The sequence below is a fragment of the Mauremys mutica genome, chromosome 1 (genome assembly GCF_020497125.1).
Source record: "Mauremys mutica isolate MM-2020 ecotype Southern chromosome 1, ASM2049712v1, whole genome shotgun sequence".
Lineage (NCBI taxonomy): Eukaryota > Metazoa > Chordata > Testudines > Geoemydidae > Mauremys > Mauremys mutica.
In genome coordinates this window covers 55545577-55570395 of record NC_059072.1, presented here as the reverse complement: position 1 = coordinate 55570395, position 24819 = coordinate 55545577, and the positions used below count along the sequence as shown (strand labels likewise).

Genomic DNA, 24819 nt, shown 5'->3' with positions numbered 1-24819 from the left:
TCTATTTTTTGACAAATAAGCATATTTTTGAATGCCACTACTGTAACTCTTTCAAGATAGAGATTTAAATTTTGCAACAAATGGAAATAATCCCATATTTGACTATGCTCCTGCACAATTAATATTTCCCGGAAGGGCAATTATGCAAGGAAATATCACATCTCCTTGTTCAGCATAAAATATTAAAGTATCAGAAATTACATCAAAATATCAGTTATGACAAATAATCTAGATTATCCTGTCATTTAAAAAATCTGAGAAGAAAAGGTCTAATTAGGTTAACAGATACCTTTGATAAAGAAATATTAATGTCTTTTTCAATGATAAAATCCTAGTATGATATTCCAACTAGTCACTGATATGGTACAGCAGCAAAATGAGGACAGACATGTGCATGGAATTAAGTGGCAGGCCGCAGCTTTTATGGGTAGCATTTGTACTGATTTTTATTATGCAGAAAATTGCAATTTTTTAATGTTCAACAAAAAGCTTCAAATGAATATTTGGAAAATAGTTTGATTAATACTCCAAGACCTAACAAAATGTATGTACAACTCCTATCCTTCTCTGACGCTTCTCCATTCTTTCCTTTCTGAACTATGAACATACTTCCTTATTTTAGAAGACTGAAAACATCCTTACGGTCCTTGATTCATCTAGAATCCAGCTCATTTACTCTATGGTTCAAAAGCACTCTTTAGTATATTAAGCAAGGGTAATGAGGTGGTAGACTACAATAGAGGCCTGCAGGTCCTTATCCTGATATTCAGTCTTCAAATACTCCCATCTCCGCTGAATCTCTTCTGTGAGACTAAAGTATTGCTACTACCCTACCCTTTTAAAAAACAAACAAACAAACGTTAAAAAAACAATCACCACTACTTGTTAACCACCCTCTTGTCTCCAACTTCTCTTAATCAAGTCTGTGGAACTAGTAGTGATCTTCTCTCTGCTCGCTCCCGCAGCATAACCTCCTTGATCTCTTCTATCAATCACCAACGTTGTCCTGAGCACTAAGGGTATGTCTATACTACAAGCAATACAGTGGCACAGTTCAATTGCTATAGTAAGTATATCCCTTAAAAAGGAGGTAAATATATTGACAGAAGAATCTGCATCCACAGTAGGGGATAGGTTGACCTAACAATGCCCCACAGGGCATGAAACTTTTCATAGCCCTTTGTGTCATAGCAAGGCCAACCTAAAATTTAGGTGTAGATGAGGCCTTAGAGCAAGAAGTCAGTGTTTCCTGATCTCTTTAGCCTTGTCTATCTTTGCCATTTGGACTTCATAGTGCACCCAGAGGAACATGAAATAGGACAGTGACAGAATTTATGACATGGGGGTCAAAACAAATGTTCAGGGACAGCAAACTAAACCACTTTTTGAGCATCAAAACAAATGTAGGGAAGAAGAGAATGGGGTTGAGTATACCCATCAGGAGAGAGAAATGAGTTTTGAGGAGCAAAGGTTCCAGATGGAATGCTTAACAGTACATGCAGAGCTAATAGCAGACTGCAGTTTCTTCCTTGATAGGCCCCTGAATGTTTGTAAGTGATGCCAGTGTCTTCCAAGATGTGTAACAACTGGTGGTGCTTAGTACAGCAACAACCCACCATCCCCCCCACCCACAACTTCCCCATTAAGTTAGTACTTACCCTTCCTAACTGGAAGTTAATTTTCCCTCTCTCCCTCATCAGTTCTATCTTTCAAAGTTCATTATCTTTCCTCCCTTATCTTTGGGCCCTCAGTTTCCCACCTCTTCCCCCAGTCTATTAGGTCTTATCTACACTACACAGTTTTGTCAACAAAAGTCAGCTTTTATCAACAAAACAGGGGAGGTATACACACTGAAATGCTCCTTCCAACAATGTAACTCCCCTGCTACACCGACATAATGAAACCACCTCAACAAGCAGCAGAGCTCTTTGTGGTATAGTTAGAGTGACGCAGAATCAGTGTAGACATTGCGCTCGATTATGTCACCCTAATTGGCCTCCAGGAAGTATCCCACAATGCCCATCCTGACTGCTCTGGTCAGCAGTTTGAACTCCACTGCCCTGAAGGTACACAGGTATGCACCCCTTGCCCCTTCCTGTTTGCTCAGTGTGCACAGTTCACACAGCATCTTCCTAGCCGACCACGCCAGCTTTCCACAGCAGACACTCTCCCATGTGAAGTACACCGGAGCTGTTGGATCTGCTGAGTCAATGGGTAGAGGAGACGTTGATACTATAAGCTGATTGCTAGTGGCATGCAGGAGAAGGGGCCTGAAACACAGCACTGTCGTGCTAAAATCGAGCTGAGGCAGGCATGCCAGAAGGGACGCTCTGGTGCGGCACCGAAGACATGCCACTTCTACAAGGAGCTGCACGCCATCCTTGGCAGTGATCCCACCTTCACTTACAGGAGCCTCGTGGATACTTCAGGGGGACTGAAGGCTCAACTCCAAGGATGAAGTTGTGGATGAGGAAGTGGAGCTGGAGGACGATGTGGCGCACACAACAGGATCATCTGTGGTGCAGTGAGTCAGGACCTCTTTTTAACTCTGGAAGGGTCTAGCTCAGGGGTAGGCAACCTATGGCACGTGTGCCAAAGACAGCACGCAAGCTGATTTTCAGTGGCACTCCCACTGGCCACCGGTCCGGGGGGCTCTGCATTTCAATTTAATTTTAAATGAAGTTTCTTAAACATTTTAAAAACCTTATTTACTTTATATACAACAATAGTTGTTATATATTATAGACTTATAGAAAGAGAGCTTCTAAAAACATTAAAATGTATTACTGGCATGTGAAACCTTAAATTAGAGTGAATAAATGAAGACTCAGCACACCAGTTCTGAAAGGTTGCTGACCCTTGGTCTAGCCAGTCCCAGCACTCTGGCTCTGGTGCACATGATGCAGGAAAGGGGAGCTCTGGTAAGTGCTCATTTTGCTTTGATTCTGCACAGTGAGAGGAGATTCAGCTCTTATGTGCTTAGTTATATGGTAGAGGAGGAATAAGGAACAGAAATTAACAACAAAGCCTGTGCAACTACGCAGTGGGGGCTCGGTGGAAAAGTTTGTTAATGTACACCGGGATGTCCTAGGAATCCTCCATTGAAATCTCTCAAACTTTCCTGTAGATATTCTGCAATCCGCTGCTGAAGGTTCCTTGGGAGAGCTGCCTTGTTTCTCACCGAAACTTTGCCACGCCACCCGGCAGTTATTTCTGCAGAGACCAGAGTGGCACACAGGCAAGCAGCATAGGGGACCAGTCTGAAACCACACACACACAAGAGATGCACCCTTGCATCCTGGGTTACCCTTAGGAGTGAGATATTGGTTCAATTACCCTACTCTAAAGGGTACCAATATTCAGTCTCCCTAGCCGCTTGTAGTAACCCCCTTCACAAACTATCCTTTGTCCCTTCTTGCCCATTCCCCCTTGCTCTCTCTCCTCCCCCGGCAACTCACCATATTTGGTACTCATGCTTAGCTGTGTGCTAGCCAAGGAACAGTGAGAAAGAGGTACGTGTAACTTTTGTGATTCACAGCTGTGAGCACACTCACAATTCTATCTCTGTTCATTGTTTTTTTGACTTCTGCAGATGTTCTCCTCCACACCAGCAGAGTGCCTCAGTCATTGAAGACACTGAACGAGGAAGAGTAAGGACTCTGAAGATACTTTTTGAGAAATGATGCAGTGAACAAACGCAACACATAGCGAAACAAGAGCATGGAGGGAGACAATTAATTAAAGACTCAGGCTGGATAGCCTGGAAAGGAGACAGGGACAGGAGTGGATGATAAAGCCACTGGTGGGCTAGACAGAGATGCTGAAGTCCCTCATTATGCTGCAGTTTGAGCAAATCTGCATGATTGCCCTTGCAGCCAATACAGAACTCTCTTCCATGCCCTCCCCAAAGTCCCCCACCACATTCCTTGCATATTCCCTGTCCCTCACAGTACCCCATGCATTCCACGCCAATGCACTGGTTTCACAACGAAAGCTAGAGATGCACACAGCTGTGAGAACCCTAACTGCAAGACTGTTCCTCATTGCTATGTCCCGTTTGACCAAAAAATTGTGTTTTGTCCTTTTATTAAACTTGAGTCTTTGAAATAAAATGAGTATTTGTGTCATACACATGTTGGTCAGTGCTAACATACAAACACAGTGGCTATAGGTAGGAATATTTGCTTAGTACAATTAAGGCTCAGGAAGCAAGCACTACAGGGGTAATTCAAAGGAGCAAGTAAACATTGCCTGGCCAAATACTTCACATAAAGACACATTACTGGGAATCATTGTCAAAATGCTCTTTCAAAGCCTCTCTGATTTGAATAGCCTCCTGCTGTGCCCCTCTAATTGCCATGATATCTGGCTGCTCAAAATCAGCAGCCAGCCAATCAGCCTCAGTAGTCCACCCCGGGGAAACTTTGTCCCCTTCATTTAGCAAATATTATGCAGAGTACGGCATATAGCAATAAGCATGAGAATATTTTCCTCAGTGAGGTCTAAGCAGCCAAAAAGACACCACCAGCAACCTTTTACTCTTCCACAGGCACTTTCAACAGTCATTCGGCACCTGCTGAGCCTGTTGTTGAAGCACTCCTTGCTGCTGTCTAGGTTCATGGTGTAAGGCTTTATGAGCCACAGGAGCAAGGGGTAGGCAGGGTTTCCAAGGATCACTATGGGCATTTGCACATCCCCCACTGGAATCTTGTGGCTTGGAAAGAAAGTCCCAGAGTGCAGCTTTCTATTCAGTCCAGTATTTGAAAGATGCATGCATCATACACCTTCCCTGACCACCCAACACTGATATCAGGGAAACGGCCCCGGTGATCCACCAGCACCTGCAAGACCCTGGAGAAGTAGCTCTTTTGGTTGATATATTCCATTGCAAGATGGTCTGGGACCAAAATTGGGATATGCTTTCCATGTATCACCCTGCTGCAGTTAGGGAATCCCATTGCCTGAAAGCCATCAATTATTTCCTGCACATTAGCAAGAGTCACAATCCTTTGCAGCAGGAGGTGCTTAAGGGTCCTGCACACTTGCATCACCACAACCCCCATGGTGGACTTTCCAACGCCAAACTGATTTGTGACTGATTAGTACTAGTCTGGAGTTGCCAGCTTCCACATAGCGATTGCCAGTCGCCTTTTCACAGTAAGGGCAGCTCTCATTCTGGTGTCCTTGCAGTGCTGGGGTGATCTCTGCACACAGTTTCACTAAGGTGAATTTCCACATCTGCAAAGTTCTGTAGCCATTGCCCATCGTCCCATACATGTATCAAGATGTGATCCCACCACTCAGTGCTTGTTTCCCAAGCCCAGTACTGATAGTCCACTATGTGCAGCTGTTCCATGAATGCCAGCAGCAATCTTGAATTATTTGTTTCCATGGCAGACAGCATGGCAAGCATCACTGATTCACACTCTCTTTTTCACAGCTCATGAAATACTTCAGGACTACCTGTATTGTGTTCATAATGCTCATCACTAGACTGGTCAGCAGTTCAGGATCCATCCATGCTGTCAGGCAGAGATGACAGGCGCTCAGCTTACAAGGGCTGTTGAAAAATGGCGCGAAACGAAGTTGGAAGCCCATAAAATGATGGGACAGAAAGAACTGCATCATGGGATGGCGAGCACGCCCGCATGATGCACCACGACCTTTCCCCAGAGCTGTCAGTGTCAAAGGGTGACACAGGGTGGCGAGTTGCCTAGTGGGATAGCTATCCACAATGCAACACTCTCTCTGTCGATGCAAGAGCACCAACTCTGGATGTGCTATGCCGACACAAGGAGCATTGTGTGGATTTGCACAACTGATGTAATTAAAGCAGCTTTCAACATAAGTCGACTTAACTATGTAGCATAGATATGGCCTTAGTCTTCACAATTCCTCATTTCCCCTGAGCCGCCTCCACAATCCCTCAGCTTCTCTACCCAGGTTTCTTATACCTCCTTCTCTTCCCCCAGTTCTCCTCCTAATACTTCATTCCCAGATCTGTCTAACCTCTGGCTTCTAGTTAGGGACTCTAGCTTTCTAGTCTCACCTCTGATTACATTTTTTGGGAACTGGTCAAGATGGGCAGGGCATCTTGCTGAAACAACGACTCTTCCTCCTCCTTCAATGAGAGTGCCAAAGGGAGCACTGATCAGCAGGGGAAGAGGAAGCAGGTTAAGAAGCAGCAGCAATAACAGAAGCAAAGGATGAGATCCATGAGAGGACTCAGGCATTGCAATGCTGAGCATCATGATGCCTAACTTTCAGGGACCTAGAAAATCACAGGAACAACATGCCAATCCACAAAGCCTAGGCTCCTATACAATGAATAGGGAGAGATAGATGCATTAGATTAGGATCCACAAAACCAGCACATTAAGCACCGAGCTGCCTAAACTAGTCAATAGGTGCTGCTGACAATAAAGGTGTGTCCTAAGCCCTGCCTCTCTCTCCCTGAGATAGGTGCCTAAATCCAGGCTGCAAGAAGATGCCTATCTCTGCTTGCAATCCATTTCGCTGCCCCAAGCAGGGCGGCATGCTGCAGGAGGTGCTCTGCCGGTCGTCAGTCCCGCGGCTCCGGTGGACCTCCCGCAGGCGTGCCTGCGGAGGGTCCGCTGGTCCTGCGGCTCCAACGAAGCCACATGGGACCAGCGGACCCTCCGCAGGCACGCCTACGGGAGGTCCACCGGAGCCGCCTGCCGCCCTCCTGGCGACTGGCAGAGCGCCCCCCGCAGCATGCCGCCCCAGGCACGTGCTTGGCGTGCTGGGGTCTGGAGCTGCCCCTGAGTGGGGGGAAATATAGACACTCCTCAGCCTAACTCGCATCTGGGGCCCAATACAAAACAGTAGAGGAAGTCACAGGTTGACACAGCCTCAAGCTGGGGGACTCTAGAATTGGAAGGATATATTCATAACTGGAATCTCTAGAAACATGTTTTGATTAGGCAATGTTCATGGGATAAGGTTGTTGCCTATTTAAGGACATTACTTTTTGGAGGATCACTGGGCAACTTGCTTACATGAGTGGAGTGGAGGCAGGTGGATTGAACAGCAAAGCTTCTGAACTGATCACCATAGGTCAGTGAGCTACAACCATCATGGCTCACACACACACACATACTGGAACCCCAAATGTATTGCAAATTTTATATTTGGTGTTTTTTCTTAAATCCCAGTTCCCAGAGTCATGTGATTATGTGGGAATCCAAGCTTTCATTTAAAAAAACCTGAGTTTATAATTGTTATTGTTGCAGAGGAAAGCTTGTGACCTGAGTACACCCTAAAGGATCAAAAACCAAAAGGCAGAGAAAAAGAACTGAAAATGTATTTTCAAAAATTTTAAGCCAATATCATTATTTTGGGTGGCCTGTTTGATTTCTGAATGCTTGAGATTGCCAATATTGTATCAAATGGCTGCATCACAGCCTTTGCTTTTCTGAGCATGAAAGATATCCTGAGCAGACTGAACCAGAGGGAGGAAACCAGATGACATTACCTTTATTGGATTGTGCTGAAACTTGAACACACTTCAGATGTGTCCCTGCCTGGTATCACCCACTTCACAGTGTGCCACTTCTCATTTCTTACCTTTTCTTCTGTCCTCTCTTCCTCTTTTTTGCCTTCTGTCAAATACAAGTCTGTCTGAGCGAGCCACCTTTTGTAACACTTATCTGACAAACTGTGAAAAGCAAGCTGAAAGTAATCCCTTAGGCCAACATTAATAAAAGGTTGTCAGGTTTCAGGGAGAATATTCACTAGGAAAAAGGATGTCTTCTTAACCCAAGTTAGCTAACACCCGGTAAAATCTAGTGAAGCCAAGGCAGTTCATAGTTTTAACACCTGTTAGCAGGTTGAGTTAAATAATAGAGGCCAGGGGCACCTAGGGTTTACCTAGATGACCTGCTAACTCACATAAAAACTAAAAATCTACTTTGTCTTCACTGGGATTTTACTATGCATTGAGTTAAGTCCTCTAATGAATGTTGAATGGCTGTTCAGGTTTGTGTGCTGCGTCTGTAATTTCCTAGCAGCTACTTTGCAAGACAAAAGCTGTGATCTTTTTGCCTTAAAGAGGACAGGATCAGCCTTTCACCACAACAGCATCAGTGAAAGCAACCACCTAAGGAAACTTATGTCTTCCCCCCAACAAGGGCAGATCATCTCTGCTAGCCTCATCTACAAGTCAGGGAGAAGGGAAAGTTTTTTGTTTTACTTTGTACGTTGCAAGCGCGGCCACTGTTTTCCGACTCTGCTAGACTGGGAACCAGCCACTATTTAATGCTGCAGCAATTAACCAGGCGTTTGAACGCACGACGCTGGGTGCTGAGAGACACAGCCAGAGCGCCGTGCAAACGCCCCCGTGTCTTACTGCCCCTGCCACGGCTCCTTTTCTTCCAGTGTCCCCCTTGTACCTCGGCTCCTCCTGCCACCCCCGCCGCCCCGTCATCACCTCGCTTTCCCCCATTTGCCCCCTCCCCCGGCACCTGGCTCCTCCCAGCCCCGCCCCCACCCCACGGAGGACGCTGCTACCTCAGCGCTGCGGTGACCCCAGCACGGGGCTCGCGCTGCCGCTGTGTCCGTTGGGGCCGGGCTCGCGCTGCCGGCTGGGCCCCGGCCGCCGGGGCAGGATGCGGCGCTACGTGCGCGTGGCGCTGCTGTGCCTGGGCTGTGGCTTGTGCTCGCTGCTCTATGGCTCCAGCCAGCTGGCCCTGGAGCAGGAGCCTGGCTGGGGGAAGCCGCAGGCCCGAGACCCCGCCGCTCCCGTCCGGAGACAGCGCGCCGGCGGCGGGAGGGCGGCTGCGGCGGCGGCGGCGGGAAGCGCAGGCCGCGGGGAGCCGGAGCTGCCAGACAGGTAGGGATTGGCCCCTTCCTCTCCGCCGGGGAGGGGCCGGGCTCAAGGGCTGGTGCTGCCGGGGCTCGTGTGGAAGAGCCCCCGGGTGTGCGGGGCTCTGTGCGGCCGGGCTCTGGCCGTCCCCTCTGTCCTTACGCCGTAGCGGGGTGAAAGGACCCGCGCTGGGACTCCAGGGTCTCTCCAAAGCTGCGCGGCTCCAGCCCGGCATGAGCGGCGCTCTCCTACCCGGCGGGGCCGGCTGGGAGCCCGAGCGCGGTGCTCAGGGGACGCCGCCAGCTGAGATCGAGCCGCTTTTCCGGCCCCGGCCCCCCGCCAGCCTGAAGATGGACCAATCCCGCCGTGCTGCGGCTTGGCTCGTCTCCTCGTGACAGGGCGGGAAAGCCCCCCTTCCCCCCCCCAGTGAGGGGAGCTATTAGCCAAGGTCTCTGCCCCGCACGGAGCTGCCCCCCTGTGGAGCAGCTTGCGGGACTGGTACCCAGCTGGACACCCAGGAGAAACGGCGACGGTGTCTCTGCACAAACTGCTGTCACATCCCCAAAGGATCACGGGGGGGGGGTATCTTCTCTCCCAGCACAGTTATCGTAGCAGTTCCTAAACTGTGGGTTGGGACCCCAGGGCTGGTGTTAGACTTGCTGGGGCTGAAGCCCAATCCCCACCCCCGGAGGCCTGGATGACAGGGTTCAGGTTACAGGTCCCCCGCCTCTGAGGCTGAAGGCCTTGGGCTTCAGCTTCCCCACCCAGACTGGTGGGGTTCACTCTTTGGCTCATGTCCCCTCAACCTGGGGTGGCAGTGCTCAGGCTCCAGTCCCTTCTCCTGAGGTTGTATAGTAATTTTTATTGTCCGAAGGGGTTTGTGGCGCAATGAAGTTTGAGAACTGCTGAGTTATAGTAATTTTATAGGGTGTAGGATGGAAGGGGTAAGGTTAGTTTAGCTTGGATAGGAAAATAGGTGTGCTTTGTAGCTTGTGTAGGTGGTTAAGCAAATTAATAAGGCCTTGAAAAATAGCAGGCTCATGAGGTAAGAGGAAGGTGGCATCTAGTAAGACAAGTTTTCGGAGGATGCTAAGCTTTTATATGGCTAATAAAACAAAAAGGAGGCTTCTGGGTAAAGGGACTGTAAATTATAGAAGACTGTTTATAAACTGATTCTAACAAAGAGAAGTGTTTTTTAAATGTGATAAATGTATAATGTCTTCTCACAGACTTATGTTATCTTAAAATATGGGCCTTTGTGGGAAGATAAAATGCTAGGTGCAGCTAGTTTTAAGATCCATACATTTAAGATAATTTGAAAGAGAGAGTCCCAGCTACCATATGTTGTTTTAGCCAAGGCGAAGAAAGGGGTCATACCCAAACAGGCCAAAACTTGTGGTTTTTAAGCTAATTTAATAATGGTCAATATGGCATCACTTGTTTTAGCACTGTATAAAGGAGCAAGGCTTGTTGGGGTATTTATCCGATCCTATCCGAACATGTTGGAGCAAGCCAGGATGAGAGGGTTATCCCTTGGGACTGATCCTTTCATGAGTATTCTGATCAAATGCTTATGAACGTTTGTTTCTTTATGAATGTACTAATTGCTTATTATTTAGACATTTAGAGCAATGGTATAAATACTATTTGTCCTTTTTATTTAATAAAGGAATTCATGGTTAAATTACTGTCTGGTGGTACCTGTATTAATAAAATTAATAATAATTTCAACATCTTGGTGACCACAAAAGAATACCACTGACATTAATGTCAGTTGCTCTAAATGCTGCCCCACTTCTCCCCCCAACAGAGTAGTGACCTATCTTCTGGGGCCACTATAGAGTTTTCTCCTAGAGCAATTTAGTAACATTAAGGGAAATAAGGGTGTTCTTTAGGTACCTCTGTAGAAGAATTCTTGGCAAAGCACACTGCAGGTGCTTTGAATACCATAAGTAAATTCCTGGCACAGAGGTGAAGGTCTGTTGAATGCCATTGATGTTTTAAATGACTTTATGATTGAAATGGTTTAGGTGGTGTACATCCGTGGTGTGATGAATCATTGTCACAGACTTAAAGTCAACTGGAAAGTGGGGAAGAAGTGCAGTGATGACCTGAGTGATGTCTGGCATTGGCTTGATCTCCACTGAAGGTATCCAGGCTTGTGGGTGGCTTGAATAAGTAAGGCAAGAAGCATTCTTCTTGCAGGGTTTGGGTAATCAGTTGGCAGTCAGTCTTGATTTCAGCATTTGCAGCAAGGATGGGAGCATTGGTTTTCTTCAAGGTCAGTTGAGGCACAATAGTGTAAGAAATCATATAGTCGTCTTCACAGGTGCTGCAGTCTCACAGTCGGGTGGGAATTCCATGGACAACTCCCTCCACTTGAGTACTGCAATGCTGAAAAAGTACCGGTAATATCCCAATTCTGTGGAAGGAGTCTGTTGCTGGGTGGAGCTGGAATTATGGACTATGTTGTGTATGCCACAGTAGCGAACAGACCACCACAAAGCTTTAGAGGACAGACTACATTCTTATCTTCAGTGTTGGCATGTGCTGTTTGCCATGCTGGTAGAAATGGCTAACACTTTGTCATAGGAGATGGACAATCAAAGTTTAAAAAAAGTATCTACTAGCTCGCTTTTTCATGTCTCTGCATGAAGCATCAAACGAATGTAGATTGTAAAATGGTGGTCCCCACATTTTTGAGGGTCGTCCCAACCATCTCCCTGGGGCCAGGAGTGGGGCCACGGCTTCAGGGGAGAGGGGGCGATATGGACAAGGGTAAGGCCCCTGGCTGCAGCCCCAGACCCACCACCAGCTGTGGCCCCAGCCTCGGCTGGGAGCCGGGCCTGGGCCTGTGGCCAGGTGCGGCTCCACTGCCAGCCTTGGCCCCAGACTAGGAATGGAGCAGCGGCTGAGGGTTGGCGTGGGATCAAGAGCAGAGCTGTGTCGAGGCTGGCAATGGGGCCAGGCGCGGGGCTGGGATCTGGGACATGGCTGGGGGCAGGACCGGAGCAGAGCTGGTTGGTACTCCCTCCCTGCCCCTGTGGGGGCTGGCCCAGGCCCCACCATGGCCCCCGCATGTTCCTCCATGCCCCCTTAGGGGGTACATCCCACACTTTGCGGACCTCTGTTGTAAAGGCATTTCTTGAGCTTTGTTTTGGTACAAACTTTTTGTTCCTTCACAGCGATGGATGTTGCTATTGTACTGTAACTGTTGTGCCAAAGTAAGGGTAGCTGGATGAATGGAAACTTGTTCTGAGTTCTAATGTTTTTGGACCATCCAATACCTTGGACATCGGCGCCTGCAGTGACTTGGGCATAGCTTTTGCTTAGCATCCTGTGTCAGATGAGCCAGTAAACTGTTTTTATTTGAATCATGTCTCTTTGAATAATTTTAGCTGTTTGGGACTGGTGAAGTGCTTCCTTGTCACAGTCTTTCTCATATGCTTTTTGGAGGGCATGTCCAATATCCTGTTTGAAGGCAAGGAACACATCATGTCCTTCTTTGCATGCTTGAAAATCTGGAATGTGTGAAAAACTATGGGATTTTAGTTCAGTGCTGTGAATGTGCCCAGCCAATATCATCTCCAGTTGTTCTAATCTAGCTATGTAGAGCCTTATGAGATCTGCTAGTTTAAATACTGAAGCCATGCCTTTATTCAGTCTTGTCTCTTCAGTGTATGTGGTCAGTTAGTTCACCAAAGGGAATCCCATGCAATATCATCTCTTTTTTTCCTCTGTCAGTGTTCTTCTTCATGACTTTGTTTGTAGAGAGATATACCAAACATCTTACACGATACTTTGCCTCTTGGGCTACTATGTCCCCTGCACTTAGTTTTGCAAGCAAGTGCTGGTCTTTCAGATGAAATGCACACTGGCAGACCTGACTCTTAATGCCAAGGATAGAAGCTTCATGGAAATCTTCTGATGGTATCCACAAAAACAACGTTAAAGACTAGTGGATTTATTTGGGCATAAGCTTTCATGGGTAAAAAACCGTATGCCCAAATAAATCTGTTAGTCTTTAAGGTGCCACCAGACTCCTCGTTGTTTTTGTGGATACAGACTAACACGGCTACCCCGCTGATGCTTCTGATGGTACATTCATTTTACAAATAAAACAGGCTTCTTTTTCTGGAGTTCCTTTGTGTTGGGCACTTAAACGTGTGTATTTGCTCTGCAGTTTGTCAGCTTTCAAACTTTTTTTTCCCCATCAGCCTTTTTAGTTTTGGTCCTGTTAAACTTGATGTAGCAGGATTTGTGCCAACATCCATTGTTCTTGTTTAGTCTTTTCAATACCATAACCATAATCTAATTGGCATATGCCCATGGATATAGAAAGTGCATACAGCTTATGAAAATGCCTGAGATTTTCTACTAGAGTTTGATAGCCAAATCCAACATGCTCTTTTTGATTCTACTGGATTAATCAACTCTGGACCTGTGTCTTCTTGACAAAGTACACTCTTGCTTCAGTCAGTAGAGGAATGGGGTTTCTCTGTTGATGGTACTGACTCTTGAACAAGCTTGTATCTTTTTGACATGTTTGAAGCAATAGTAATAGCCAGTAGTAATCTAATATATTTTGATATGGTGTGCAGTTAATATTACTGAATCCCCAAGCAGCTTTCACACAACCAAAGTAGCATGTAAAAGAAAAAAGAGAAATGTGATTAAATTCTACCAAGACTATGTTGATAATCAGAAGTAGTATAAAATGTGTCCTTGCACCAATTGTAAGGTCTCATTGAAGCAAAGCCGAGAATACACTCCTTGTATGTCCAACTGTAAAACAACATTATTTGCCAGTTATGACAATGTTGTTAAAATGGCTGCCACAGTCAATATGGCATGAATTGGCAATGGCCCCATTTCTGAAAAGTGTTGTTAGGTCATGCTGTAAGACTGTGGCAAATGCAATGCTTTTATCATAAAATCCCCAATGACCCTTTTTTTTTTCTTTTTTTTTGCACAGATCTGATTGGCTAGTAGTGCAGAGCAAGTTGCTGGATAATTGGGTGAAATCTTGTAAATTACTTTGCTAAGGAGCTGTTTGTTTCTAAGGCTACAGAAACCAGGAGAACAGGATGACTGGGAACTAGAAAGCATATGGGTAAAATAGAGAGAAGGGAGAGAGAAGGTGAGGAAAAAACCAATGTGGTGGAGAGGACCAGTGACGAATTTGGCCTAGAAGGGAAAAGCTGCTGTTTTTATTTTTTTTTACTTGCAGTTATAATTCAGGATGCTGTAATATTTTCTGCAGAAAGTATTACATCTGCTGCAGCATTTAGGGGGGGATGTCTGGAGACCAGATACAAGTTCTAGCTTCAGTTAAGTTTGCAGGTAATGAGTTTAGTGAGAAACTGGAAAAAGCAGTTGCAGAACATGTAGGGAGCACTTTGTCTCTAAGAGAAATGGAGAAATCTAGAACAGGGATTCTTAGCTTTGGGTTGTTACCTTGTAGGATCCTGAAGATGTGACCAATCCCCCCAATGAATCTATAAGAACGTCTTGTTTTGCTACAGAAGACATATCTTTGAAACTGACCAGCAGGCAGTTCTTGCAGGTGCGTTGGATTGGCATCACTGAATTGGTGGTTGCCCGATAGTACCCCAGCTCTGATGGGAAAACACAGCAGTCTTGAGACTCTGATTCAGTCATTTGCACCCTAAACCATGCAGCAAAGAGGATGCCAGTGGAACTGAAGAATGTATTGGATAAAACTGCAAGTTATGAACTTTAATAAAAATAAATCTCCTAGTGTATCTGTCTTTATTTCATGTAAGAGAAAAGTGCGCTTAGCTTCAGCAGCTCCTCTTAGAAGTTAATTGGCTTTCCCATGGCAAAAGCTCAAATTTCTTGTTTGAGCTCAGAGGATGCAAGATTCCCTCCTCTCTCCCTCCCCCCCCGCGATTGTAGCTCTGCCATTTCTGAATACTTCACTGGTCATTGTTGGCTTGCTCTCAGTGCTTCATTTCAGGGGCAGAACATAAAAATCTTCATTGATTGATAAGGTTGAAATCTTGGTGAAGCTAAATTATCCACCAAACATTTCTCAAACTCCTGGATGTCTGTGAAGGAGAAATACCCAGAACTTTAAGTAAAGCTTTGAGAGTACTTGTGCCTTTTGTCATGACTTAACTCTGTGAATCAGGCATTTTTGCTTTGCTTTGCTTTTTTTTTTTGAGAGAGAGAGAACTCATTGCTGTTAAAACACATCCTACTCTCTCTGACCTCTCTGTTGAAGATGACCTCTGCTCTTGCCTGGCAAACACTGAGCCTCAGGTACAACATCTTTGCTTATTAAAGCAGGCACAGCACTTAATGAATTTTTTGAACTTTTTTGATAATGACACCTTATTAATCTAAACTTTATAAGTATCTTGTGCCAAACGTTTTTCACTAATTTTCAGATAGTTTTATTTCATTATTGGCTTTTATAAACTACGTGCTGGTGATTAAGTATTTAGAAGGCATACAGGAGATGTGAACTTGCAATCTGAATTTCACAATTTGTTGCTTCTGCAAAGGATTTTGGAATATAGTAGGATGTGGTGAGTTGAGAGATGACTTCTTGTTTTTTCCTAGCCATTCGGTGGGTTTCAGACCAAAAAAGTGGAAACAAATGCTGTAAGTGAATTACATATCAATGATGTACATGCATATATATACATGCAGAGTCTTTCATCCCAAACAAGTAATAACACTTGAAGATTGTGAACAAAAGTAAAAGCATCATGACAGCCCTTTCCTCCTTATATTGCTAAATGGCAGGTAGAGAGGTTCTGATATGGAAAAGGCTGATTAGAATAATGACTAAACTGACCTTCCTTTTTTATCCTGCCGGTTTAGCTAGACAAAAGGTGGCTAGCTACATCTGAGGAATATATTGCTCTAGACTACAGACTTTGGAAGGAGGAAGCCCTTTATGTCCAGGGCTAATAAACAATTATTGTCTTGCAAGAAAGCACCTCTAGTCAAGATCTGTTTCATATATGGAGTCAACTAATTCAGGAGCCAATAGCCATCTATTTTGAAATCATTGTAAGTCCATAAAAGATTGTGTTCTTCAGATGGTCAAAGGAATAGGTTTCTAGTGTGCCTTGCAGTTCCTAGAAATATTATAGAAGAAGATTCTTGACGTTATGCTGTACATTCCTCACCCCACCTCCCCCGAAATGTACAAGTATACTACCAATCAAGATGTGAACAAGTTAATGCCACAGTCCCTAGAATTGGTTGTAAAATGAAAGAGACACAGATAATGAGTGACAGGAAGATTTTCATGACAACGCTGTACCCAAATCTATGTATTCCACAAATTGGTTCAGGAGAATGGTGGTTGTCTAATTTTTATTTCCAGTAGGTTTATGCTGCTGGTTATCCCCTTGAAATTTCAGAATATAAGAATGTCCATATGAGGTCAGACCAATGGTCCATCTAGCCCAGTATCCTGTCTTCTGACAGTGGCCACTGACAGATGCTTCACAGGAAATGCACAGAACAGGGCAATTTTGAGTGATCCATGCCCTGTTATCCAGTCCCAGATTCTGAAAGTTGAAAGTTTAAGGACACCCAGAGCACGGGTTCTGTCCATGACCATCTTGGCTAATTGCAACTGATGGACCTATCCTCCATTAACTGCTCATTCTTTTTTGAACCCAGTTATAATTTTGGCCATCGCAGTATCCTATGGTGATGAGTTCCAAAGGTTGTCTGTGTTGCATGAAGAAATATTTCCTGTTTGTTTTAATCCTGATGTCTGTTAATTTCATTGAGTGACCCCTGGTTCTTGTGTTTGTGAGGAGGGTAAATAACACTTTCTTATTCAGCTTCTGCACACCATTCATGATTTTTTTTTTTTAAATCTCCCCGCTTACTCATCTCTTTTCTAAGACGAGCAGTCCCAGTGTCTTTAATCTCATAGAATCTCCTCATATGGAAGCTGTTCTATACCTGTAATAATTTTTGTGGCCTTTTTTTGTACTTTTTCCAGTTCTAATATCTTTTTTGAGATGGGGTGACCAGACCTGCATGCAGTATTCAAATTGTTGGTGTACCATGGATTTAGATAGTGACATGATATTTTTTAACTAGCCCTTTTCCAATATTCTGTTAGCTTTTTTGGCTGCTGCTGCACATTGAACAGATATTTTCAGAGAACTGTCCATGATGCCTCCAAGATCTCATTCTTGAGTATCAACAGCTAATTTAGATTCCATCATTTTGTACATATAGTTGGGATTATGTTTTTCAATGTGCATTACTTTGCGTTTATCAACAGTGAATTTCATCTGCCATTTTGTTGGCCAGTCACTCAATTTAGTGACTGCTTATATATACCTGCCCCTGGAGATTTCCACTACATGCATCCGACGAAGTGGGTATTCACCCACGAAAGCTCATGCTCCAAAACGTCTGTTAGTCTATAAGGTGCCACAAGACTCTTTGCTGCTTTTACAGATCCAGACTAACACGGCTACCCCTCTGATACTCAATTTAGTGAGATTCCAGTGTAACTCTTCACAGTCAGCTTTGGACTTAACTATCTTAAGTAATTTTGTATCGTCTACAGACTTTGCCACCTCACTGTTTACCCCTTTTTCCAGTTCTTTTATGAATATGATGAATAGCACAGGTCCCATACAGGTCCTTGGCAGATCCCGCTATTTACCTCTCTCCACTGTGAAAACTAACTATTTATTTCTACCCTTTGTTTCCTATTTTTCAACCAGTTACTGATCCAGCAGAGGACCTTCCCTCTTATCTGGTGATTGCTTAGTTTGCTTAAGAGCCTTGGGTGAGGGACCTTTTCAAAGTCAAATTACAGTGTATTCACTGGGTCACCTTTGTCACATGTTTGTTGACCCCCTCAGAGAATTCTAATAGATTGTCGAGGCATGATTTCCCTTTACAAAAGCTGTGCTGACTCTTCCCCAATATATCATATTCTCTCATGTGTCTGGTAATTCTGTTCTTTACTAGAGTTTCAACCAGTTTGCCTGTTACTGAAGTTAGACTTATTGGCCTGTAATTGCCAAGTTAATCTCTGGAGCCTTTTTAAAAAAAATCAGCATAACATTAGGTATCTGCCTGTCATCTGTATGCAAGCTGATTTAAGCGATAGGTTACATACCACAGTTAGTAGAGTTGCAGTTTCATATCTTGAGTTCCTTCAGAACTCATGGGTGAATACCCTCTGGTCTTGGTGACTTATTACTGTTTAATTTATCAATTTGTTTTGAAACTTCTTCTATTGACTTCTAAATCTGGGGCAATTCCTTTGATTTGTCACCTGAAAAGAATGGCTTAGATGTGGGAATCTCCCTCACATCCTCTGCAGTGAAGACCAATGGAAAGAATTCATTTAGCTTCTTGTCTTCCTTGAGTGCTCCTTTAACCTTGATCATGTCCAGTGGCCTCACTGATGTTTGGAAAAATTCCTGCTTCTGATATACTAAAAATGTTTTGTGCTGTTAGTTTTTGTGTCCTTTTCTAGGACTTTATAGTCTTTTCTAGTCTTTTACATTTGACTTGCCAGTTTGTCCTTTTCTCTTTTCCTTAGTACCTGGTGACTTCCAATTTTTAAAAGATGTCTGTCTCTAACCACCGCTTTTACTCTGTTGCTTTAGCCATGGTGGCATTTTTTGGATCTCTTACAGTTTTTAATTTGAGATATACCTATAGTTTGAGCCTCTATTATGGCTTTTTAAAAAAAATTTCAGGGTGCCAGCTTGTGGTGGTCTGCCAACATGTGAGTAGTAGTATGCCTGAAAAAGTAAGGAGGTAGCAGAGGCAATGATCTCCTCTAAATGACGCAACTGTCCAGTTGGGCAGACTATTTATTTAGCTTCAAAATTAGAGCTCATGAAAGAGAAACTAGGTAATAAAGGTAATAATTGGAGATATACCAATCTCCTAGAACTGGAAGGGACCTTGAAAGGTCATCAAGTCCAGCCCCCTGCCTTCACTAGCAGGACCAATTTTTGCCCCAGATCCCTAAGTGGCCCCCTCAAGGATTGAACTCTCAACCCTGGGTTTAGCAGGCCAATGCTCAAACCACTGAGCTATCCCTCCCCCCCCTGAGACAACTCAGGCCTTGTCGACAAAAAGTAAGGTTTCTTTGACAAAACAGTGGAGGTGTACATATTGCAATGCTGCTTCTGCCACAAAACTTTCCTGCTTTGGTGACATAATGTGGCAAAGTTATATTGACAAAGTATTAGTGTAGACACCACGCTTGGTTATGTTGCTATAAATGGCTTCCAGGAGGTATCTCACAATGCCCATCCTGACCACTCCAGTCAGCAGTTTGAACTTCACTGCCCTGCATCCAGATACACAGGCATCCGGCCCTCCCCCTTTCAAGGCCCGGGAATTTTTGAAATTCCACTTCCTGTGTGCTCGGTGCGGAGAGCTCACATCGCATCTTCCCGGCTGACCATAGCAGCTCCACACAGCAAATGCTTTTCTGCTTGAGTCGTTAGATCTGTTGGCATTGTGAGGAGAGGAGGCTGAGTTGTTGGATCTGTTGGCATTGTGGGGAGAGGAGGCTGAGTTGTTGGATCTGTTGACATTGTGGGGAAAGGGGGCTCTGCTCCGGCTGTAGGAATTTTGATGCCTACAGTCTGATTTCTCGTGGCATATTGGATAAGAGCTATGAATGGGACATGCCCCCTTACACACTCAGTGCTATGCAAAGATAAAGGAGCTGAGGCGGACAAACCAGAAGATAAGGGAGGCAAACTGTCGCTCTGGTGCTGGGCCAAAGACCTGCCACTTCTCTAAGGAGCTGGACATCATCCTCGTTGGTGACCCCACCTCCACCGCCAAGAGCCTGGTGGATACTTTGGCATGACCGGAGATAGTGGACAGTGGACGAGGAGCTCAAGTTGGAGGATGAGGTGGAGCATTTGGCAGAGTCGTCCAGTGGTGTGGCAAGTCAGGACCTCTTTTCCACTCCGGAGGGATCTAGCTAGTCCCAGCAGTCTGTCTCTGGCACACATGATGCTGGAGAGGAGAGCTCTGGTAAGTGATCTGTTTGAGTTGATGCTGCTTGGTTATATGAGGTAGAGTTGTCCCTAGCTCTGTATATTCTAGAAGTGGGTGAAGGGATAGAAATGTACAAGAATAGCTGTGTTTGCATGTGTTCCACGTTCCCCTGTGCAGCTAAGCAGTGTGGCGTAATAGTGTTTTAATGCACACCAAGATTTCATGGGAATCCTCCAGAGAGATCTCTAGGAAACTTTCCTGGAGGTACTTGCCAATCCTCTGCTGAAGGTTCCTTGGCAGAGCTGCTTTTGTTACTTTCCCGTGCCAATCGGGAATCATTTGTGCAGGGACCAAAGCGGCACACAGGTGCACAGCATAGGGACCAGGTGTGAAGCAGCATGCATGCAGGAGATGCACCCTTGCATTCTTACCCTCAGGAATGAGATATTGGCTTCACTGACACCCCCCACGTGTGGAAAATGGTGGCAGAATTTACAATATTGTCCCTAGTCGCCTACAGCGATCCCCTTAAAAAGCCACCTAGAACCTTTGCCCCATCTTGTGTCCCCACCCTGGGCCAAACTCACCATGTTTAGGGTGTTCGCCGAGATGTGTGCTTGCCAAGGGACAGTGAGAAACTGATTCATATGTAAAAAGAGGGGTATTTTACAATAATGATTTGATGATGTGCGTGAACTAACAATCATGCTTCTGTTTATTGTTACTTGTGCTTTTGCAGATGAGGCCTTCTGGGGACCCCCTTACACACCGGCGGAATGCCTCTGCCAGATAAGGAAGAGCCCAAGGAGGACATGTTGCAAGAGGTCCTCCAGTCTTCAGATGCCAAAAAACAAGAACACAAGGAGTGGAGAAAATTTTTTCCTTCAAAATCTAATATAGAAAGGGAGTACAGAAAGGAGAGCGAGGAGTGAATTGTAATGGGTCAGGAGTGGATGATGAAAGTGTTGGAGGAGCAAACAGAGATGTTGAAGTCCCTAAATCATGCTCCAGGCAGAACACGTGCTTGCTTCCCCCACCTCCCTCTGCAGAACTACTTTCTGTGCCCTCCCCAAACTCCTCCTAAACATTCCTTGCAACTTCCTGGAACATCTCAGTACCCTGTTCAATCCACCCCTTCGAACAGCTTTCAAAATGATAGCTAGACCTACACACAACCAGGAGAGCCTACATTGCCCTGCACTGTTATCTCCCTTCCCACCAAGCCTTTTACGTGTGTTAATTGGTGTTTAATAAAAACAAACTCTCTGAAAGATAAGCAATTCTTATTTGTCTTCTATATGTGGTTGTTGCTGCTGGAATTAATACTCAGGGGCAATATGATCATTTGCTGACTACAAATAACAGTCAGGAATCATCAAAATTTTCATGCAAGGTGGCAAATTAAAACATGGCAGAGTGCTGTATAGAAAGACACGTTACTGGTGCTCATTGTCAAAATGTTGCCTCAAAGCCTGATAGCTCCCTGTTGTGCCCCTCTAATAGCCCTGGCATCTGGCTGCTCAAAATCAGCTGCTAGGCGATTGGTGTCCGCGCTTCACCCCGGAGGAAACTTTTCACCCTTAACCTCACAAATATTATGGAGCGTGCAGGAGGCTGCTATGACCATGTGAATATTTTCCTCATTTAGGCCTAAACTGCAATAAAGGAAGCACCAGTGTGCTTTTAATCTGCCAAAGGCATATTCTGTGGTCATTCTGCACCTGCAAAGTCTACTGTTGAAATGCTCCTTGCTGCTGTCCAGGGTTCTCGTGTAAGGCTTCATGTGGTATGGGAGTAAGGGGTACACTGGGTCTCCCAGGATCCCTATGGGCATTTCAACATCTTGAAAGCTCGAAGCATGGACTTTCTTTTCAGACCAGAAGATTCCAGTATTCCACGGGAATCTTCTGGTCTGAAAAAAAAGTCCATGCTTCGAGCTTTCTGGACAGGCCAGTGTTCCTGAAGAGGCGTGCGTCATGCACCTTCCTGGACCACCCACATTGATGTCAGTGAAACGCCCACAGTAATCCACAAGTGCCTGCAATACCATAGAGCAATAACCCTTTCTGTTGATGTTGCAGGATGGTTGGGGCCAAATTGGGATATGTGTGCCATCTATCGCCCCACCGCAGTTAGGAAATCCCACTGCTGCAAAGCCATCCACTATTTCACGCACATTGTCAAGAGTCAGTCCTTCATAACAGGATGTGATTAATGGCTCTGCACACTTGTTTTAATGCAGCCCCAATGGTGGACTTCTCGATTCCAAACTGATTCGCAACTGACTGGTAGAAGTCTGGAGTTGACAGCATCCATGTACCAATTGCCATGCGCTTCTCCACTGAGAGGGCAGCTCTCATTCTGGTGTACTTGTGCCGCAGTGCTGGATCGAGCTCCGCGCATGGTTCCAGAAAGGTGGCTTTCTGCATCCAAAAGTTCTGCAGTCACTGTTTGTCATCCCAGACCTGCATAACAATGCGATCTCTCCACTCAGTGCTTGTTTCCCGAGCCCCAAACGATGGTCCACTGTGTGCAGCTGCTGTGTGAATTCCAAAAGTAATCTGGTGGGATTTTTCCCATGGGACACAGCAGGTCAGGCAACTCTGATTGCTGTTCAGATTGGGAGTTCAGGATATACTGCGTGACCATCTGCAATGTGTCATAACAGTGACCACAACATTAGAGAGCAGTGCGGGATCCATCCTTTCAGACAGATGACCTGCACACAGTAAACAGGAGTCATTGAAAAATGCCATGAAATGCAGTTGGAAGCCAATGGAATGATAGGACGGAAAAAACTGCATCATGGGACGTTGAGCCTGCACCCATGATGCATTGAGATCCACTCTGCCTTCCCACAACTTGTAGCTGCAGAAAGTAGTGAGTAGCACAGTGGGATAGCTACCCACAGTGCACTGTTCTCACTGTCGGTGCTAGAGCACCAACTTTGTATGCGCTCTGCCGACAGAAGGAGCGTTGTGTGAATGTGCACAAGCGATATAATTATACTGGTTTTTGATTGTTGGTGTAACTTGCATCTACAAAACTGTGTGGTGTAGATAAGGCCTCAGTGTAACAATGGCCTGATTTTGCAGCAGGATTGCTCATCAGAGGAGTGAAATCTGACAGCCCTGTTAAATACATCTCTGCTCAAATGATTAAAACAATTGTGATTAATCACAAGATTTTAAAAAGTCGCAATTAATCACCATTTTAAGTCCACTGTTAAACAATAGAATACCATTTATTTAAACATTGGATGTTTTCTACATTTTCAAATATATTGATTTAAATTATGAGACAGAATAGAAAGTGTACAGTGCTCACTTTATTTTTGACGAAATATTTGCACTGTAAAAAATAAAAATACTATTTTTCTTTTCACCTCATACAAGTACTGTAGTGCTATCTCTTTATTGTGAAAGTACAACTTAAAATGTAGAATTATTTTTTTTTGCATAACTGCATTCAAAAAATAAAACCATGTAAAACTTTAGAGCCGACAAGTCCACTTGGTCCTACCTGTTCAGCCAGTCACTAAGACAAACAAGTATGTTTACATTTATGGGAGATAATGTTGCCTGCTTTTTATTTACAATGACACCTGAAAGTGAGAATGGGCATTCGAGTGACACTGTTGTAGCTGGCATTGCAAGGTATTTACGTACCAGGTATGCTAAACATTCATACTTCCCTTCATGATTCGACCACCATTCCAGAGGACATGCTTCCAAGATGATGATAGGTTCTGCTTAATAATGATGCAAAGCAGTGTGGACCAGCAAACACTCATTTTAATCGTTTAGAGTATGTGACCCACCCCAAAAAACAAAAACACACACCTTCTGTGCGGGATATAATACTTAGTTTCCACATTGGGGTGTTGCTCTTTTAAGGTTTTGGAAGGCAGATTCTGATTCTTAAACCTTGCATTGAGTGCTGTATCTATCTTTACAAATCTCATATTAGTACCACCTTTGTGTTTTGTCAAATGTGCAGTGAAAGTGTTCTTAAATCGAACAACACATGCTGGGTCATCATCCGAGACTGCCATAACACGAAATATATGGCAGAATGCAAGTAAAACTACGGAGCAGGAGACAATATTCTCCCCCAAGGAGTTCAGTTACAGATCTGCAGGGCTCAAGCAGTGTTTCTAGCTCTTGACAGTTTTTCAAAATCCTTGTTGGTACTGATAGATTGTTTTTGAAGAGCTAAGGTGGCCTTGGTAGCGACTTTATTGCAAAGCAAGTGCTGAACCATACTCAATGCGGAGTTCCATCTGGTTGAAAAATCTTGTAGAGGAGGTTCTTGTTTCTATCCATTTGCAGCTTGTTGTATTCCTAGCTCTGTGTTTGAAATGGCCCACAAGTTTTCTGTATTTTGCCAACACATTTTCAAAACCACCATCACCGAGCACCACTGTAATGCATCACTGCAGACTGTGAGCAATGCATGCCATGTGTTCAAAAGGCAAATGACTGCTGCTATCAATTACGTGCCCTGTCTTTCAGTACTAAGTGTTACCTTTAAAGCAAATGACTGCTGTGTCCATGCAGTAATCAATCAACTCCAAGATAGCTGTGATTGCTCAAGGATGTCCAGTGATCACCAGTCAAAGCAACAGCTAGTTTATTTTTCAGAAACTCCAACTTTACAGTATTCTCGTTGTGATATAGGTCATGTATTCCTAGGGAGGGCAAAGTATATGGCTGATTTGGAAGATGCAATTTGAATATCATCTCTTAGCCCTCTGTCGTTTACAATGTTGAGTGGGCTGCAGTCCATAGCTATCCACTTTGCAATAGCATTGGTTAAGCTACTGTACTTTATTTGATCCATGGGCTTGTAGCGATTCTGAAACTCTGTAAGCATACTCTTTTGCAGATGTTGGGGTTCATTTGCTGTCGGTGGGTTTTCTGTAGCACAAAACCTGAAGACGAAAGCATGTTTAGCACATAGTTGGTACTGCAGACTTGAAGTACTTAGATGGTATTAGAACT

At 44.7% G+C, this 24819-nt stretch overlaps 1 protein-coding gene and 3 long non-coding RNA genes across 6 annotated transcripts in view; 2 read left to right on the top strand and 2 right to left on the bottom strand.

Annotated features, from left to right (window-relative positions):
* Positions 1 to 9035, bottom strand: part of LOC123378407 — a 28762-nt gene extending 19727 nt beyond the window's left edge. For both annotated transcript variants that reach the window (XR_006582597.1, XR_006582604.1), the window contains exons 1-2: positions 8530 to 9035; positions 7588 to 7678 (exon numbers count right to left, since the gene is read on the bottom strand). This is a non-coding gene — a long non-coding RNA (uncharacterized LOC123378407). The remainder of the gene's footprint in view (positions 1 to 7587; positions 7679 to 8529) is intronic.
* On the top strand, positions 490 to 4231 carry LOC123378419. Its single transcript, XR_006582607.1, has 3 exons — positions 490 to 1066; positions 2410 to 2524; positions 3128 to 4231. It is a non-coding gene; the product is annotated as an uncharacterized LOC123378419 (long non-coding RNA).
* Positions 3549 to 6403, bottom strand: LOC123378424. The gene is made up of 3 exons (XR_006582611.1): positions 6050 to 6403; positions 5464 to 5560; positions 3549 to 3636 (listed from the first exon to the last, which is right to left on the bottom strand). It is a non-coding gene; the product is annotated as an uncharacterized LOC123378424 (long non-coding RNA).
* The window catches only part of GXYLT1 (glucoside xylosyltransferase 1), a 74699-nt gene continuing 58407 nt past the window's right edge, over positions 8528 to 24819 (top strand). Inside the window, exon 1 of one of the 2 annotated variants that reach the window (XM_045031968.1) lies at positions 8528 to 8833. In XM_045031968.1, coding sequence (XP_044887903.1) covers positions 8628 to 8833 — 206 coding nt within the window. In that variant the 5' untranslated portion in view covers positions 8528 to 8627. Of the gene's footprint in view, positions 8852 to 24819 lie in introns of both variants that reach the window. The other variant, XM_045031950.1, reaches the window with a different exon arrangement.